Here is a 19,517-nt window from a genome sequence, read left to right on the forward strand (position 1 = left end):
CAAAGCCTAAATGCAGTTCGTGTAGCCGAAGCCATCACTCGCTGAGGAGGAAGCATGCCCGGTTCAAGCCCAGCTTAGATGAGATATGAAGAGGTGATTGATTGCGCCCCTGGCTTTGCCTCAGCACAAAACCCGACGGGGAAGAGGAAGAAGAGGAGAAGGAGGAGAAGAAGAACGAGGTCATCGATGTGGAAGGAGGACTGCCGCTCCTGAAGAAGTCGAAGAAGAAGAAGAGGGCTGTCGGCCACGGCGACTGAGAGAGAGCGTCGAGCAGGTGACGGTGGTGGTGGAGGTCGACTGAGGAAAGTGGGCGGAGGAAACTTTTTCGTAGGGCCTCGTCGTGGGTTTCGACCCACTTCCAAAGACTTCGACAAATGACGATGGAAAGTCCCCAACACATCAAGGAGAGCCCGCCGCCATCCCCCGGAGACGATAGCAAAGGAAGTGAGTATTACTACTCCTCGTCGCCAGGTCGTAGTCGGGGATCGCCTTCAAATCAGCTTTGGAGGGGCCTCCTCCTCCTCCTCCTCCTCCTCCCCCTTTTGCTTCTGCTCTCCCTTTCCCCTCCCCCCTACTCCTCCTCGTCTTTTCTCTCTCCTCCTCTTATCTCTCTCCTCTTCTCTCTCCTTCTCTTATCTCTCTCCTCCTCCTCCTTCTCCTCCTCTTTTCTCCCTCTTCCTCCTCCTCCTTCTCCCCCTCCTCTTTTCTCTCTCCTTCCTCCTCCTCCTCTTTCCTCTCTCCTCCTCTTCCTCTCTCCTCTCTCCTCTCTCCTCCTCCTCCTCCCTCCTCCTCCTCCTCCTCCTCCTCCTCCTCCTCTTCTTTTCTCTCTCCTCCTCCTCTTTCCTCTCTTCTCCTCCTCTTCTTTTCTCTCTCCTCCTCCTCCTGCTCTTTTCTCTCTTTTCTCCTTCTTCCTCCTCCTCTTCTTTTCTCTCTCCTCCTCCTCCTCATCCTCTTTTCTCTCTCCTCCTCCTCGTCCTCCATCTCATCCCCACCTCCCCCTCCCCCTCCCCCAGCACACCTCATTCACACCCGCTCATTCTCTCCGGCTCGTGTGTTGTTGTCGGCCTGTCATTACGCCATCAATGATTCTGATGACATTGTCATTGAATGTTAATTGCGGTTGTTCCATCGTAGTTGCTGCGTTCAGTAATTTCACATTCATCCTTCTCTCCCTCCCTCCCTCCCTCCTTTCTCTCTCTCTCTCCCCCTCGTCCCCTGTCCACTACGCAGCCATTCCCCTCTCCCCCACCCTCGCCTCTATCCTTTCTACAGCTTTAGAATTGGTTGGTAGGTTTATAAGGCAGGTTTTATTTTCGATTTATTCTCGTTATTGTTTTAGGTGACTCGTTTTCGATGATAGTTTAGTTTATTATTATTATTATTATTATTATTATTAAAAGTTTAAGATGGGAAATGCTGGCTGCCATGATGCATTATATATATATATATATATATATATATATATATATATATATATATATATATATATATATATATATATTTATTTATTTATTTACATACATATATATCATACATATATGTAAAAGTATAGTGTCAATACCTATAATATAGATTATTTTGTATGGTAACGGAATTTCAGTTTAGATATGGATATACTCTATAAACTTTACTGTATATGTATATTTATATACACTTTACGTATGCTGTATACATACAGATATATTGGGGTATGCTAACTGTTAAATGGATTGAAAGCATACGCCTTAATTCCCCTCTTCCCTTTTAGTTTTCTGAAAAGAAAACTATTGTGCCGGCTTTGTCTGTCCGTCCGCACATTTTCTGTCCGCCCTCAAATCTTGAAAACTACTGAGGCTGGAGGGCTGCAAATTGGTCTGTTGATCATCCACCCTCCAATCATCAAACATACCAAATTGCAGCCCTCTAGCCTCAGTAGTTTTTATTTTATTTAAGGTTAAAGTTAACCATGATCGTGCTTCTGGCAACGATATAGGACATCCCACCACCGGCCCGTGGTTAATGTTTCATGGGCTGCGGCTCAAAAAGCATTATACCGAGACCACCCAAAGATAGATCCATTTTCGGTGGCCTTGATTATACGCTGTAGCGGCTGCACAGAAAACTCGATTGCGCCGAAGAAACTTCGGCGCATTGTTTACTTGTTTTTCTTGGTCTGCCATAGCTGGGTTGGCTATGTTAAGTTCTAGAGAATCTAGTCTTTGAAAAGCAGCGCATAGACCTCGGGGCATAGTGTCATACGTCACCTAGGATTTGCCCATTTTTAAGGGATTAGGTCCAGAGTCCCATTGTGGGATTTCTTATATATACCCCGGAATGGTCAGCCTTAGAATAATGTTTTCTCTGCTGTTGCAGCTTCTCTCTCTCTCTCTCTCTCTCTCTCTCTCTCTCTCTCTCTCTCTCTCTCTCTCTCTCTCTCTCTCTCTCTCTCTCTCTCTCTCTCCCCAAAAAGGTCGTCCTTAGAATGATGTTCTTCTTGGTATTGCAGTCTCTCTCTCTCTCTCTCTCTCTCTCTCTCTCTCTCTCTCTCTCTCTCTCTCTCTCTCTCTCTCTCTCTCCAAGAAGGTCGTCCTTAGAATGATGTTCTTCTTGCTATTGCAGTCTCTCTCTCTCTCTCTCTCTCTCTCTCTCTCTCTCTCTCTCTCTCTCTCTCTCTCTCTCTCTCTCTCTGACCAGGGGTTCTTTTCTTGTATGCTCGAATTCCTCTCCGGAACTTCTTTGTTGTTGCCCAAGTTGTCATATTGTTGTCAATAGGTCGTAATACCTGTTATAAAGAAGAAGAAGAAGAAGAAGAAGAAGAAGAAGAAGGGGACAGTTTGAGAACTCGATAATAGGTCTGCATGTATTTTGTCCATATATATATATATATATATATATATATATATATATATATATATATATATATATATATATATATATATATATATGTGTGTGTGTGTGTGTATGTATGTATGTATATATATGTGTGTGTGTGTGTGTGTTGTACTGCCAGGTGAAGGGAGTATGAATGTACTGCACAGAAGGGATTAGCAAAGGTCATGAACAGGAATAAATTACATCACTGACGATTCGTTATGAATTAGACATGACTTTCCTCTGAATCTGAAATGCAGTCAATTATTTATGCAGTAGAGAGCCGGACTGAATAACGCCAGGAAAGGATAAAAGCGATTTTTGCTGATTCATGATTTTTTGGGGGAATTTTCGAAACGTGCAGGAAGATTAAAAGCGATTTTTGCTGATTCATGATTTTTTAGGAATTTTCGAAATGTTGCGGGAATATAATATACAGTTTGGAACTGTGCGACGTAGGAATGCGATTTTTAATTCCTTCTTTTCTATGTATAGGTTCTAAACCCGTGGTTCTCAACCTGGGGGGCGTCAGCGATTTCCAAGGGGGGCGCGAGCCTTAGGGAAAAATTAAAGGCTCTAATTATATTCGTTATTCTCTTAACAAGAGTCGCTAAGAAGCAGCGTCAAGTATCTCACTAATTCATTCCCAAAAGAATGAAAACACCTCTTTCTCTTTTTTTTTTTCATTTTCCTTTAAATCTGGGAGGGAATTTTACTCACGGATGCAAGGGGGCCGTGGAGGGAAGGACCAGGTTAAGAACCAGTGTCCTAAACCTCTTAGCCATGATGAATTTTGTCCACATATGTTGATATCCCAAGATGCATCTACAGTTTGGTTGATGACTAGTATTAAGTCTGACTTAGCAAAGGTATCTGCTGAACCCCCACCGCACAGCCCCCGTGCACCTCATGCGGTGCACTGTAGGCACTCCTCAAGATTCTTTGCAGCGTCCCTTCGGCCACTAGCTGCAACCCCTTTCATTTCTTTTACTGTACCTCCATTCATACCCTCTTCCATCTTACTTGTACTGTCAATTTCCGTTTCAGCGCCGAATGACCTCACAGGTCCGAGCGCTTGGGGCCTGTGGCCTAAAAACTGTGTATTCTATTGCATTCCATTCCCCGCACACAGCCGAGCTAGAATGTATCAGCGCTTCGTCACGGGCTGTGAATCACCCAAGACATTATCCGAATGGGTATGAAGGGGCATACAGAGAGAGGGGCACACCGAGATGGGTATGCGCAGGGAATGGGGTTGTGAGGAACTGACTGGAACTGACTGACTGACACTCCTTTCAATGACCCGCAGGTGTTGCTGGTTCTGAGGAGGGTAATTTGGCGATGGGTAGGTATGAGGCACTCCCAGGCTTCTCTCTCTCTCTCTCTCTCTCTCTCTCTCTCTCTCTCTCTCTCTCTCTCTCTCTCTCTCTCTTCATGGATCTCCCCAAGCTCCCATCCCTCTCTCAGTTCTAGACACATTTCTCTCTCTCTCTCTCTCTCTCTCTCTCTCTCTCTCTCTCTCTCTCTCTCTCTCTCTCTCTCTCTCTCCCCCTTCCTTCACTGGCTTCTCCCAAGCTTCCATCCTTCTCTCAGTCCTAGACACATTTCTCTCTCTCTCTCTCTCTCTCTCTCTCTCTCTCTCTCTCTCTCTCTCTCTCTCTCTCTCTCTCCCTTCATTGACCTCTCCCAGGTGGGCAGAAGGCACTCCCAGTGGCATTCCCTTATCCTCTTGCAAATCGCTACTGATGAGATTCCTGCAGAAATATTAAGAAGATCCTAAAGGAATATTTATTGTGTCGATTCCTTTATTTAATTCATACTGGCTCTATTATTTCATCATTTCATTGAAGGAAACACCATTTTTTATTGAGGTGATTTTCACATTAAACGTACTTTCTGTGTATCCACCTCTTTATGTGCAATTTTTTTGCAACGAGGCAACCAATGAATCATTGAAATCCTCTTCGCCTAATCCTTAGTCGGGGTCGCTGTTTTTAATGAGCTTCGTCCAGCCGTTTCTTTCTTGAACGGCCCATTTCACAGTCGCTTTGGCAGATGTTTCTCGGGCGGATGCCCTTTCCTGGCTCCAGCCGTCCATATTCAGCCGGACGTGGGGTACCGGCTGTAAGTTGGTCCGAAAGATCGTATTTAATCTAGTTTGTGAGTTGGAGATTTCTCTGCATCTGTGTGTGTTAAAGATGTTTGCGGTTTAGGGACCTAGAATGTGTAATTTTTTTTTTTATACGTTTCGGATTCGCTGCAGAGGAAGCTTGATTGGTTGTGACTCGTTCTTTCTCAACATTCTGTGTAAGATGCTGAAGAAGTGTGGAATATGATGTATACATTTACATGCCCAGGTCGAACCACCGCCAGCCTCTCTCTCTCTCTCTCTCTCTCTCTCTCTCTCTCTCTCTCTCTCTCTCTCTCTCTCTCTCTCTCTGTCTGTCTGTTGAAAATAATATATACATATACACGCCCGGGTCGAACAACCAAAATACCTCTCTCTCTCTCTCTCTCTCTCTCTCTCTCTCTCTCTCTCTCTCTCTCTCTCTCTCTCTCTCTCTCTCTCAAAACTAATATATACATATACACGCCCGGGTCGAACATCCAAAATACCTCTCTCTCTCTCTCTCTCTCTCTCTCTCTCTCTCTCTCTCTCTCTCTCTCTCTCTCTCTCTCTCTCTTTATGTTAAAACTAATATATACATGTACACGCTTGGGTCGAACATCCAAAACCTCTCTCTCTCTCTCTCTCTCTCTCTCTCTCTCTCTCTCTCTCTCTCTCTCTCTCTCTGTTGAAAATAATATATACATATACACGCCCAGGTAGAACATCCAAAATCTCTCTCTCTCTCTCTCTCTCTCTCTCTCTCTCTCTCTCTCTCTCTCTCTCTCTCTCTCTCTCTCTCTCTGTTGAAAATAATATATACATATACACGCGAGGTCGAACATCCAAAATCTCTCTCTCTCTCTCTCTCTCTCTCTCTCTCTCTCTCTCTCTCTCTCTCTCTCTCTCTCTCTCTCCGAAGCCTAATTAGAGACCAGGATATTTGGCACTCACGTCCCCTGGCGACCTTGTTGCAACGCGCAGTGCTTTGGTAAATGACTGCACAGAAAGATTGTAATACACTTGCCAGAATCTAGTTGGAAACAGTTTGCAAATGACGCCTCTAAGAAAAGTGTCTTTTATAGGTCGGTCTTTTCTTCTTCTTCTTCTTCTTCTTCTTCTTCTTCTTCTTCTTCTTCTTCTTCTTCTTCTTTTTGTATTTAGTAAAGATTCGGTTGGTTCTCTGGATCAAGTTTTTTTTTGTTAACGAACAAGAGAGTTAATATCCAAAAGGTAATGAATGTATGTTTTATGAGAATGTATGAGAGCATGTATTTGTATATGTATATATATATATATATACACACACATATATATTATATATGTAATATAAATTTCTGACTCACGTCGGGATCGGACCTCAAGTCCTTTAATTGAAAGGCAAGGGCGCTGCCAACTAAACCACACAGGTGTGGGGCAGTTGCATTTCAATTAAATGACCGGCAGCTATTCCTTCATTTCGTTGATTACCTATATATATATATATATATATATATATATATATAAATGACCTATATATCGATAAACAATAATTCATGTAAAAGATTATTTCATAATCATTCATCATCATGTAATAGAACGTATAACTAATCATGTTGAAAATGTTCTACTTATTTTTATTCGGAAATAAAACCACTGGTTATTGACTGTCTCGATTGCCTGCGCTTTCAGATAACTGTCCGAAAAATACTGCTCTGTGGCGGTTGAAGGAATAAAAAAAAAATCACAGCCTGTAGTTTAGGAGGCAAGGATTTGGCATTGAGGTCTGCAAGTTCCCTCGTGATACTTTTTTTTTTTTTTTTTTTTTTTACCAGAGATTTATTTCGAAAAAATATTTTTTCAACGATTCATAAAAATTTGTTTCCAATGATTTAATTCATAAAAAGTTTTTTTTATTATTCAGTTCGTAAAAAAATCCTTTTTTTTTTAATGATTTAATTCATAAAAATTTATTTTTTCAGTGATTTAATTCATAAAATTTTTTAAGTGATTTGATTCATAAGTAATTATTTTTCGATTTAATTCATAACAAAATTTCCTTTTTTTCGATTATTTAATTCATAAAAAATAATCTTTTTTCAATTATTTAATTCACAAAAAAAGTTTTTTTTCAGTGATTTAATTCATAAAGAATTCTTTTTTTAATAATTTAATTAATAAAAATTTCTCTTTTTTTCAATGATTTAATTCATAAAATTTTTCTTTTTTTCAGTGATTTAATTTACAAAAAAATTTATTCATTCATAAAAAATTTTTTCAATGATGTAATTCATAAGAAAATTTTTCTTTTCAATGATTTAAATTTTTTCAGTGGTTTAATTCATTTAAAAAAATTTTCAGTTATTTAATTCATAACAAAATTTCCTTTTTTTCTCAGTTATGTAATTCATAAAAAAATTCTTCTGAGATGACTCGGCATCTTTGTGTTGGAGGCGTGAAAAAACTAGAATTTCCAGTCGTTGTTCTATTATTATAGCCTCATAAATAGAGAGAGGATAAAGGTTAGGTTTGGGAAATATATTTGTCTGGCTACTGTGAGGGAAAACAAGGTTTTTGGGGGGGATGTTTAATGTATTAGATTCCGTTGCATTAGGGGATCAGGTTATATATATATAATATATATGTGTGTGTGTGTAGTGTATATATATACATGTTTGCGATCCAGTGTGTGTGGTGTGTATGTATTTAGTGTAGACAATGCATGTTTGTGTCCAGAGGATAATAGAGAGACAATGCAGAGAGAGAGAGAGAGAGAGAGAGAATCGAATTCTGATCGTGGCTGAAGACAAGATCATTTTTTTACGCCAGATCGCCCCAGGAGAGTGGCCCACCTGACTGGGCATGACCAGAGTTTAAAGTAACCTGTCGGTTGGGGTACCTGTCTTCCCAGAGCCCCAGCTCCGTCTCACCTGCATCTCTCTCTCTCTCTCTCTCTCTCTCTCTCTCTCTCTCTCTCTCTCTCTCTCGCGTGAATTGGATTCATGTACCCTATAGCTAGTCGACTATGGTAGTTACCGCTGTGATTGAGAAGAGCCCTTGGTAAGCGACGTTCATCGTCTTAGAACAATTGCTGAAAACAGGTAGATGAAATATTATATATGTGTGTGTGTGTGTGTCGTGGACACGGGCGTGACATTGTCAGTTATCGCATAATGTGATTACTTCCGTATTCCTCTGAGCAATTAGTGTTCATTGGGGTTCATCATCAATTAAGAAGGTGTCTGGGGTTGATTGTAGCCCCGCAGAATATGTAGAGCCTCAGTAACTGATGGTGGAATTTTTTGTTCATATTTTTTTACGTAAACATGCTATCGAATACTTTGTTTTTAGAACTTTTCATAGAAGGCCTTTTTGGTGTTCAGACAGATACAGCATAATGTGGCTTCATTATAAAATAACATCAGATTGTGTTTATGATATAAGATATATTAGGCTAGATGGCTTTTCTGAGTTCCTTGGCCTTAGGAAAAGTACATAATGATTCCCAATGTACGTTTTTATCATTAAATCATTAACACACACACACACACACACACACACACACACACACACACACATATATATATATATATATATATATATATATATATATATATATATATATATATATATATATATATATATATTTGTATATAAAGCTGCAAATAAATTTTATGTATGTAAACCAAAGACCAGGGGTGAGTATGTGATTTCCAAGGTATAGTGAATTCGACATTTTGAATAATATTTGGGCTTAATATGTTTAAATGTAAATTATAAAAATTCATATACATATTTATGTATTGATTTATTTATTTATTTATTTATTTATTTATTTATTTATTTATTTATTTATTTATGAGAAGTGTATGACAGAAGGATAGAACACGGAGTTAGAACAGTAACAAAGTCATGGGCTGAGGAACCGTAGAAGGTACCACAAATGAAGGAGGAGGAGGAGGGAAGGAACCGTAGAAGGTACCACAGCTGGAGGAGGAGGAGGAGGAGGAAGGAACCGTAGAAGGTACCACAGCTGGAGGAGGAGGAGGAGGAGGAGGAAGGAGGAACTGAATCAGGGTGTGGTCACCAAAATGTGCCAGATTGAATGTCTTCCCTGTGACAAACAGGACCCGCTTTTGTTGTGCTCCTTCTTCTAGCCAGCGCGTTTGAAAATGCTTGGAGGAAGAAGAAGAAGAAGAAGAAGAAGAAGAAGAAGAAGAAGAAGAAGGAGAAGAGGAGGAAGAAGAAGAAGAAGGGGGCGTGGTCGCATCTCCCTTTTTTTAATGAACGCTCCCTTTTTTTTGTTTTGACGTAAATGCGGGGAATTACTTATAGGAGCTTGCCTAATGAATGGAAGATGGAGAGAGAGAGAGAGAGAGAGAGAGAGAGAGAGAATCCTGGCATTCTCCAAAGGTCACACCCGAGATAATCTTGTTCTTGACATGTGCTGCTTTTTGCTCAAATTGTTGGCCTTGGCAGGTCTGTTTTCAGTTTTATTACACCTCTGGCTTCCTTCGTTCTCTTCGCAGCGGCCGTTTGTCATTCGTGCTATTGAGTCTGACTCGAGTTTCTCAAACTTCTAATAGACGAGAATGTTAGTGCGTGTGATTTTACGAGTGCCAGCGAATGGTACTTCTGTTTTGAAGTGTGCTTGTGAGCAGTAATGGTTTGTATAACCTGTTTTCAAGTTACTCATGAGTAATGGTTTGTCGACGCGTGTCTGTAATTGCCATTTTCATCGCTGTAACCTCTCCGTGACCTGAAACACCCTATAAGCACCATTTGCAGTTCCTGGTTAAGTCACCTGACCTTATCTCCAGTTGACCATATAAGCGTTTAGTGCTAGTGGGGAACCTTTCCGGATAACAAGACGTTATATCGCCCCGCGGTGTTTTTTTTTTTTTTTTTGTTTTTGGTGACTGCTTCAAAAACTTTTATTATTCTATTATGATTTTCCTAATGTCATTTCGAGGCCGAAGCAGCCAGTAGTGGGTTTGAAGAGGAAGGGAACTCCAAAACTGGCGACGACGATAAGGAGCTCGAAGCTGAACGGAGTGGTCCCCCGCAAAAACCTGCTCCCCTGAAGGTGACCCAGCCCGTCCACCCAGGGTCAATTTAGCCCTGGTAGAAGGTCACACTGACCCTCTGGAAGCTCCACTAGGTCCGATAATGCAGGTCTCCTCAGACTGCGACGAGTCCAGTGCTCTTGTGGCCCTTGGGGCGTTTTCATTCCACAATCCTCGGCTGCAGCGGCTGTTTCGCCTGCGTTTCCCATGTACGTGCTTATTATTTACACACACACACACACACACACACACACACACATATACATATATATATATATATATATATATATATATATATATATATATATATATATATATATATACATACATATATATATATATAACCACAAATATCATTTCTGCATCTCATTCAAAGGCCCGGGTTCGAACCTTGGCCGGGGTAGATGCACCTGCCATTCCCAGTTCCCTTTTGAGTGTATGTCATTCCCAAGGTGTGGTGAATTTTACATCAGATGACATTTGTGGCCCAGTGTTTGTGAATGTGCCAAAGTTACACGTGTGCGTGACGAAAGATTATATATATATATATATATATATATATATATATATATATATATATATAAACATTCGTGACGCGTTTGTCATATGGCATCAAACATTGTTGGTGCGTTTGTCATGTGGAATCTAGTGTTGGTGAGTGAATCTGATTAGCTTTACGAGTGCCCCTGATTATAAGTTCCGTTTTTTTTTTTTTTCACTTCCTTCTCCGGGCTTTGAAGAGTGTTTGCGTATCCCTTCGTGTTGACGTCATATTCATGTCGAATCAGTATATTGACCAATTGACGAGTTTTAAAGGGGTCGGTGGGAACACTTCCTTCGGTTATCGGAAAACGGTGAACTGCTAAGAATCACGCGACAAAATACTTCCTCAGTGGGCAGGAAGGACAGTAATCCATTTTGGTTGTGGACTTGTGGAAGAGTTTTGATTTTTGTTGTGATAAAATTCCAACAGTAAGTCATTGTCACGAGGTTATGAAGTTGTGGAAGACATTTGATTTTTGTGATGATAAATACCTACAGTAAGTCGTTGCCGGATTACGAGGACTTGGAGAAAAAAAGGATTAACTTTTGCGATTTATGAGAGCTTATCTCAAGCTTATCTTTGGGGTGGTAACGTAATTCCCTTGTGAATAATGTGGAGTAATTAGATTTAGTGATTATATTTAAACTGGGGATCGCTTAGTCTTGTTACTCTTGAAGGCTTTATTTCAAGATTATTCTTGTTACTTCCGGAGGCTTTATTTCAAGATTCAGTTGCTGGCTTTTTGAAGCATAGAATTACACATTGAATTTGAAATTGGTCCCTTGGCATATAGCATAATATTTGCCCTTCTTTTTTGAGATCCTTATATCCTTATCGTCAGAAGTCGATTAAATGCAAGTTTATTGTGTTTTGGGATTTGAATTATCAAAATTATTTTCAATTTGATGCATTCTAGTGATTTTTGTGTTGTTTTTGACTGAGCTGGCGTTATTGCAGCACGGGCTCTTGCTCATAAAACCGCCTGTAACCTTTGTTAAACGATCGGTAATTAGCAATACCTTTAAACATATTTTTTTTAAGTTTTTAAAAGAATTTTAAATTTGATGCATTCTAGTGGGTTGTTTTTGCTGTTTTGACTTGGCGTTAACCGGCTCTTGCTGGCGCCTGTAACCTTTGTTAAATGTAATTAGGAATAGCTTTAAAACATATTAATTGGCAAAATGAATTTCAATTTGAGGTATTTTAGTGGGTTTTGCTTTTTTGGACTGAGTTGGCGTTATGCCAGCACGGGCTCTTGCTCATCAGGCAGCTCATAACCTTTGTTAAATGATAGGTAATTAGGAATGTCTTTAAAACATATTAATTGAAAAGTTATAAAAAAATATTTACACTTTGAGGTATTTTAGTGGGTTGTTGTGTTTTTTTGACCGAGTTGGCGTTATGCCAGCACGGGCTCTTGCTCATAAAGCAACCCGTAACCTTTGTTAAATATAGGTAATTAGGAATATCTGTAACATTTTTAAAAAGTTTTTAAACAGTTTGAGGTATTTAGTGGGTTGTGTTTGTTTTTTTGTTTATGCCAGCACGGGCTCTTGCTCACAGAACATCCCGTCACCCCCATGACCCCCACATAATCAACCCACTATATCTATGGTTTGCTTCAGTGAGTTGTTTATGTGGGCCACAATATCATTCAAGACCACGAAATACTTCACAAAAGGTTCCAGTATTCTTTGTCTTGAAAAGTCGTTTTAAGTAGGTCTGTTTGCTGGCGTCTGAATAGGAAACGTTACTCTCTCTCTCTCTCTCTCTCTCTCTCTCTCTCTCTCTCTCTCTCTCTCTCTCTCTCTCTCTCTCTCTCTACACGATAGGTAACTATTGATTACCCTGATCATGTATTCCACTCGGGGTCGAGAACTTTTGAGAGCCAGTTCTTTCTTTGTGTTCAGTCAGTGTCATGTACAACTTTTTATTCATAAGTCAAATCACAAAGTGCATATTTGCTCCCCAAAATAATGAGTAAGAGAATATTTGTCCCCCAAAATAATGAGTAAGAGAATATTTGTCCCCCAAAAGGATTATCCAAATACATTATTTCTAATAAGCGAATAAGTGGTCTTAGTAAGAATTTTTTTTTTTTTTTCTTTTTTTTTTGACAAATGGTCATTTGAATTCTGCGAGGCAGATATTTCACAGCATACAATGGCCTCTTGGGAGAGACCTCCCGAGGGAATGGGTGTGGGTGTGTGCTCAAGTGCGCAAGCAGGAGCAATAGTAGGTCGTGACCCAGCCTGGCCCGTGAGCGGCCAGGGGGCTTCCCAATCGATTACGTCACGCGCGGGCATGCACGTAATGATGTAGGCGCATACATTTGCTCTGTACACACACACACACGTGTACTTATGTACAAATGTATATGTATATATGTGTGTGTATGTGTGTTTGTAAGTAGTATGTAATTGCACAAACATATTCTTGATGAGGATTCATGTTGTATGTTTAGGTCATGTTAAAGAGTTAGTGACATGAATTATACTTCCGTTTACTTAATAAGTTTACTTCTTTTCGTTGTGATACAAGGATCCTCTCTCTCTCTCTCTCTCTCTCTCTCTCTCTCTCTCTCTCTCTCTCTCTCTCTCTCTCTCTCTCTCTCTCATTAATGCCACAAAGTTGATTTGGCATGACGAAATGCCGCAATCCATTTCGACGGTCTTGTACATCTCCGGCGGCCGCCCCCATTCCCGTTCGTCGCCCGCCATATTGGAAAGCCCTTTGGCCGCCATGTTGGAAAGCCCTTTAAGCATATTGACTCGTCCACTGAGTGCCGCTTAAGTTGCCCAGGTTTTACGACGCATAAGCTAAAACTCAGTGACACGGCTGAAAATGCTGATGGTAATCGGTTCGCGTTCTCTCGCGAGGTGTTTGCCTAGGTCACGGCGAATGGGGGAATATAACCTTTAATGCTTTCTTGCAAAAACTTTTTTTTTTTTTTTAAAGTTTTGCTGATGCTGGCGGCTTTGGGTCTGGTGCTGGTTTCTCCTCCTCCCTCCCTCCCTCCCTCCCTTCCTCCCTCCCTCCCTGCTGGTTACTGTTGCTTCCTCCGCCTACTGTTTTATGTATATATACATATATATTTATGTATAATCTTGTCTTTGTAAAAATTTCGTCATTTTCAGCAAATGACATCGACGCCTGTGACCTTAGTTTGCACTATGCTAGAGAACATTCTATTAATTAATCAATCAATCAATCCCCTCCTCCTCCTCCTCCTCCTCCTCCTCCTCCTCCTCCTCCAGCTTTGTTCATGCCTGACGACGCTAGTGTATATGTTTGCAACGAGTCTTCAATAAAGAAAGAGCCAGCCACTAGTCTCAGAAGTTCGACTCTCTTGTCACCCTCGTCTTTCAGAGGGCTTTTCCTGTCCACCCTCAAGTCTTAAAAACTACTGAGGCTAGAGGGCTGCAAATTGGTATGTTCATCATTCACCCTCCAATCATCAAACATTTCAAATTGCAGCCCTCTATCCTCAGTAGTTTTGATTTTATTCAAGGTTAAAGTTTGCCATAATCGTGCCTCTGGCAACGATACAGGCCAGGCCACCACCGGGTCGTGATTAAAGTTTGATGGGCCACGGCTCCTACAGCATTATACCGAGGCCACCGAAAGAGAGATGTTTTCGGCGGTCTTGATTATACGCTGTAGCGGCTGTACAGAAAACTCGGCGCATTTTTTACTTGTTTTTTTCTGTGGTGTAGTTAATTGGAAAAACCCTCATTTACCTTCATTTTTTTTTTCCTTTTTTGGGAGGTCATTAGGAAATTTTTTTTTTTGGAGGGGCTATTGAAAGAAGTCACCTCCTTGGGATTAGTGGTCTTGAGTTTTTTTATTTTATTTTTTTTTTTATAACTTGGCGTAGTTTTTTCTCTCTATCCGCGTTCAAAGTTCTACTTGAAAGTAAGTTTTTATTCACCTTGTGTCATTTTCCGAATTCCTTTATTGCAAATGCTGCGGGAATGCTCTATACTGAATAACTACTGTATATATAAATTATATATATGTATATGTATATGTATATATATATATATATATATATATATATATATATATATATATATATATATATATATATATATATATATATAATGTTTGGGAAAACAGTCTTTGATATTTTCAGTTATGGCAAATTCTTTGACGATGGGGATGTTCAAATATCGTGGTATCGTTAGGCCCCATGAAATATTTTTTTGAAGTTTTACTGCGATAATTAAATTGCTGTGCTCTTACCATCCAAAATTTGCCTTTATTACCCCAATTTTAATTTTGTCCATTATAAATTGCTTAATTTTGTCTTCATTTTACTTTCTCTCTCTCTCTCTCTCTCTCTCTCTCTCTCTCTCTCTCTCTCTCTCTCTCTCTCTCTCTCTCTCTCTCTCTGTCTCAGTTGCGCTGGGCTCTCTTGTAAGTAAATTTTTTGTTCCTTTGGTACATTATTTATCTTAATTTTATCATGGACTTGAAAATTGTGTCGCAGAAGAAACACACATCAGGAAGATCTATTCCGGTTTGGCAAGATTGGAAATAGATTGAGTGTTTTATATGTATATATAATGTATATATATATATATTTTTATTTATAGCAGACGTTAGATTAAAAATAAAGTTGCAAGTGCGTCCGAGAGATGTACAGTTGGGAGACGTAACGGAGCAGGTGTTTGCAATTCCTGTATACCTGAGTCAGTGTGTACGTGCAGGCATCGGAGGACAGATGTGTCGCAGCGGACTGCCCTCTGTGTATCTTTGCGCGGAGTAGTAATTTCCTTGACGTAACCCCCTCTGAGGGAAACTTGCAAAATAATGAATCGTGGCTAATTTGGGACCATCGAAAGAAGTTTTATAGAAACCGTTGCTACGATAGCTTCTTGCATCTATGCCGGTCCTCAACCCTGATTTTTTATGAGAAAGTCAACACACCAGTCTTGTCTAAATGAAAAGAGACCATTATTTTAATTGTAATCCTTGAATCTTGCAACAAGCATTAGCGTTCAGGTGCAGTGGGTTACTGGATTGAACTGAATATAGAATTTAGGCCAAAGGCCAAGCACTGGGACCTATGAGGTCATTCAGCGCTGAGACGGAAATTGACAGTGAAAGGTTTGAAAGGCGTAACAGGAGGAAAACCTCAAAGCAGTTGCACTACGAATCGATCGTTAGGAGAAGGTGGAAAGGAAGATGGAAGAAAGAGAATATAAAAGGAGGTGCAGTAAAAGGAACGAAAGGGGTAGAAGCAGCTATATGGGCCACGGAAGGCAGTAACCCCCCATCCCCCACCTCCCTACGGGGAACGGGTCACTGGAGGCCCGCCGGAAACGAGCCGATTAACAGCAAGCATATATATATCGGTTTAATACGATCGCCCAGAGAGCTGAGCCTCGACCACCGAGAGATACATACGAGCGGGAGAGCCCTTTGATATTTGCTGAGCAGCTCAGCAATGTGAGAGAGCAAATGGCCCCGAGGTGTTTATTTTTAACTTGTGCCATGGCCTTACATAAATTTGAATCTTTGAAAAGGAAGGCCGTATACCAGCAGCAGCCGTAGGTTACGACCGGGTATTTCAATAATTGTTTGGGATAATTTTATTGCCCTACAGCTGAGAAAAATTGGCGTCCGTATATGTACGTGGAAAAAGTTGTTCATGATTTGAATTTTGATTGCGTCTCAGTTTCTCCACCCCCAACTACAGAAATCGCCGTCATGAACTTTGTGTACTGACGGAAGCGATTCTTGATGGCCTTGATCGTTAAGAAGGGGGTAGAGAGAGAGAGAGAGAGAGAGAGAGAGAGAGAGAGAGAGAGAGAGAGAGAGAGAGAGAGAGGTTCGACCTGGGCGTGTGTATGTATAGATTATTTTCTATATCTTAGAGAGAGAGGTTCGACCTCGCCGTGTGTATGTATAAATTATTTTCAACATCTGAGAGAGAGAGATTTTGAGAAGAGAGCCCAGACGTGTAAATGTGTATATCATTTTTAGAGAGAGAGAGAGAGAGAGAGAGAGAGAGAGAGAGAGAGAGAGAGAGAGAGAGACTGTAGACGTCAGACCTAGGCGTGTAAATGTATATGTTATATTTTCAACATCTTATAGAGAGAGAGAGAGAGAGAGAGGTCAGCTGAAGGAAGGAAAAACGAAACGAAGTGACACGCCATTGTGATGCAAGAGTATATGACTGGCTACAGGGAGACGTGACCAGGGCTCCTCCGATTTGGTGTAGTCTTCAACCTTGCTCTGGGAAGTGAGAGCGTGAGTCTCTCTCTCTCTCTCTCTCTCTCTCTCTCTCTCTCTCTCTCTCTCTCTCTCTCTCTCTCTCTCGACCAGGCATTCTCTGTGATTGTGTCTTTTGTAAGTCGGAACTTTATTTCAGTTAATATATTTATATTAGATTTTTCCATCAGCGGTTTTCCATTAGTTTTCTGTAAAAGAAAACTATTGTTTCAGCTTTGTCTGTCCGTCCGCACTTTATTCTGTCCGCTCCCAGATCTTCAAAACTACTGAGGAGGCTAGAGGGCTGCAAATTGGTATGCTAATCATCCACCCTCCAATCATCAAACATGCCAAATTGCAGCCCTCTAACTTGAGTAGTTTTGATTCTATTTAAGGTTAAAGTTAGCCACCGGGCGGTGGTTAAAGTTTCATGGGCCGCGGCTCATACAGCATCATACCGAGACCACCGAAAGATTGGTCTATTGTCGGTGGCCTTGTACAGAAAACTCAATTGCGCCGAAGAAACTTCGACGCATTTTTTACTTGTATTATTGTTTTTTGTCTATTCAGTTTGCTGCCATAGTTCTTTAAAAGGACGGATATTCCTGGTTCCTTTTCTTTGTTGTAAATAAGGACCAGATGACTTCCAGGTCAGGAAGCACGAATCGTTGATGAAGAAGAAGAAGAAGAAGAAGAACACTTTCGGACGCTTCATTGAGAGCGACTAAAAATATTGCAGCAATGGGAGGTCAGAAAAGGTCATCTTAAAACGTCAATAATGTCAGGGCCGCGGCCACAACCACGTGACCTACCCTCCTCTTTCCCTTCCCTTCCCCCCTCCTCCTTCTCCCCTTGTCCCCTTCTTCTCTCTCTCTCTCTCTCTCTCTCTCTCTCTCTCTCTCTCTCTCTCTCTCTCTCTCTCTCACCATCACTGACCTCCCCAGGCTTCCCACCCTCTCCCAATTTTAAACTCTCTCTCTCTCTCTCTCTCTCTCTCTCTCTCTCTCTCTCTCTTCTCTCTCTCTCTCTCTCTCTCTTGGCCTCTTTCGACCCGGGCCGGAGGTGAGAGAGAGAGAGAGAGAGAGAGAGAGAGAGAGAGAGAGAGAGAGAGAGACTACTCCAACACAAACGCATCATGTGTTTTTCCAACTTGTGTGTTTGATCTCCGAACGCAGGAGCATCTTTCTGGGGGGCGGCAGGGGGGCGGGGGTGGGGGAAGCAGTTACATCACTCAAGCTGGTGGGATAGGGGAGGGGAGGGGGGGGGATAATAACACAAGCACGCGCTGACTGACTGACTGACTGACAGAAGACGCAGACACAGACATTTCCGAAAAAAAAGTCAGAATCTCCAAATTCATCTCTCACGCCGGGGACGCGAAGAGCCTCCGCCATGTTATGTTGCAGAGGTCAGCATCAGTTGGTGAGGAGGAGGAGGAGGAGGCTGGAGAGAGAGAGAGAGAGAGAGAGAGAGAGAGAGAGAGAGAGAGAGAGAGAGGGGATTTAGCTTGAGGGGAGTGAAGAAGAGGGTGACCAGGTGACACGGGCCGGGTGTTGGGGTGGGGAGGGTTCAGAGAGGTGAGCGGAAGGGGCCGCGGGGTGGGGGTGGGGGGGTAGATCTCGTGTGGGATAGGGGAGGGGGGAAGAGGCCCCGTAATCGATCAGGTCAGCGTAGTAGCAGGTTCACCTCGTACGCTTTGGCAAGAGGTGAACAGCCCGGCGGGCACATACACACACTCATACACACACACTCACAAACTCAGTAGTATTCAAGAATATTAATATGTGTCAATTTCAATTACTAATAATTTGTGACGATTGAAGCATCGGAAAGAATTTTTCATTTCACATTTTTCAACACACTGAATAAACCTCAACTCACGAAGGTAGCGCTTTATGCGGTGGTGCACTGTAGGCAGTACTTATGGTTCCTTGCAGCGTCCCTTCGGCCCCTAGTTGCAACCCCTTTCATTTTACTGTACCTCCGTTCGTATTATCTTTCTTCCATCTTACTTCCTGCCCTCTCCCTAACAATTATTTCACAGTGCAACTGCGAGAAATTCTTCCTGTTACACCTGTCAAACCCCCTTTACTCTCAATTTCCCTTTTCAGCGCCGAACGGCCTCATAGGTCCAAGCACATGGCCTTTACCCTGAATTTTAAATCCCACTGCAATTAACTAACCGAACGTTGTCAATAGAACGTCGCCCACTGAAGACGATATGGACCGTGTCACATCACTTGAGCAGCGGCAGCAGCATTTGGGGGGGCGCGGGGGCGGGGGGGGGGTGGGGAATTTCATTGTCATAATTCCCCAAGTTTATTAGGGACCGTCTTAGCCTCCCCTCTGCTCAGGAATGCACGCTGCTACAATAACAAGATTCCGTAAATAATTCCTCTTTCATCTGAGCAGCATTCCTCTCCCCCCCTCGTCTCATCTGCCTGCCGTGGAGGCTGGGATGCTGTCGTTGCTGCTGTTGCTGTTGCCGCTGCTGCTGCTGTAATTATTACAGCACTGTAGTGTGTTGTTACCAGTTGTTCTTAGCGTGGTCTGTGTCGTTGCCTGGTTTCATACCGTGAAGGCTTCTACATGTTGATGTGTATCTGTGTATGTGTGTGTATGTATGGATGTGTGTGTGTATGTACATATATACTGTATATGTATATATATATATATATATATATATATATATATATATATATATATAAATTTGTATATGTGTAATTATATATTATACCTAATTTATCATCTT

The 19,517-nt window shown here is 41.5% G+C and overlaps 1 protein-coding gene across 16 annotated transcripts in view; it reads left to right on the forward strand.

The window, feature by feature from the left end:
* The window catches only part of LOC136840709 (orphan steroid hormone receptor 2-like), a 369,221-nt gene that overhangs the window by 306,215 nt on the left and 43,489 nt on the right, over nucleotides 1–19,517 (forward strand). For 12 of the 16 annotated variants that reach the window (XM_067107524.1, XM_067107521.1, XM_067107523.1 and 9 more), the window contains one exon: nucleotides 1–444. This exon is cut by the window's left edge and continues 264 nt beyond it. The exons of 1 other annotated variant lie outside the window; for it this stretch is intronic. In XM_067107524.1, the coding sequence (XP_066963625.1) occupies nucleotides 375–444 (70 nt within the window). In that variant the 5' untranslated portion in view covers nucleotides 1–374. Of the gene's footprint in view, nucleotides 445–9,779; nucleotides 10,212–19,517 lie in introns of those variants that run through there. 3 more of the 16 variants (XM_067107511.1, XM_067107513.1, XM_067107514.1) reach the window with 2 other exon arrangements.

The sequence above is a fragment of the Macrobrachium rosenbergii genome, chromosome 8 (genome assembly GCF_040412425.1).
Source record: "Macrobrachium rosenbergii isolate ZJJX-2024 chromosome 8, ASM4041242v1, whole genome shotgun sequence".
Lineage (NCBI taxonomy): Eukaryota > Metazoa > Arthropoda > Malacostraca > Decapoda > Palaemonidae > Macrobrachium > Macrobrachium rosenbergii.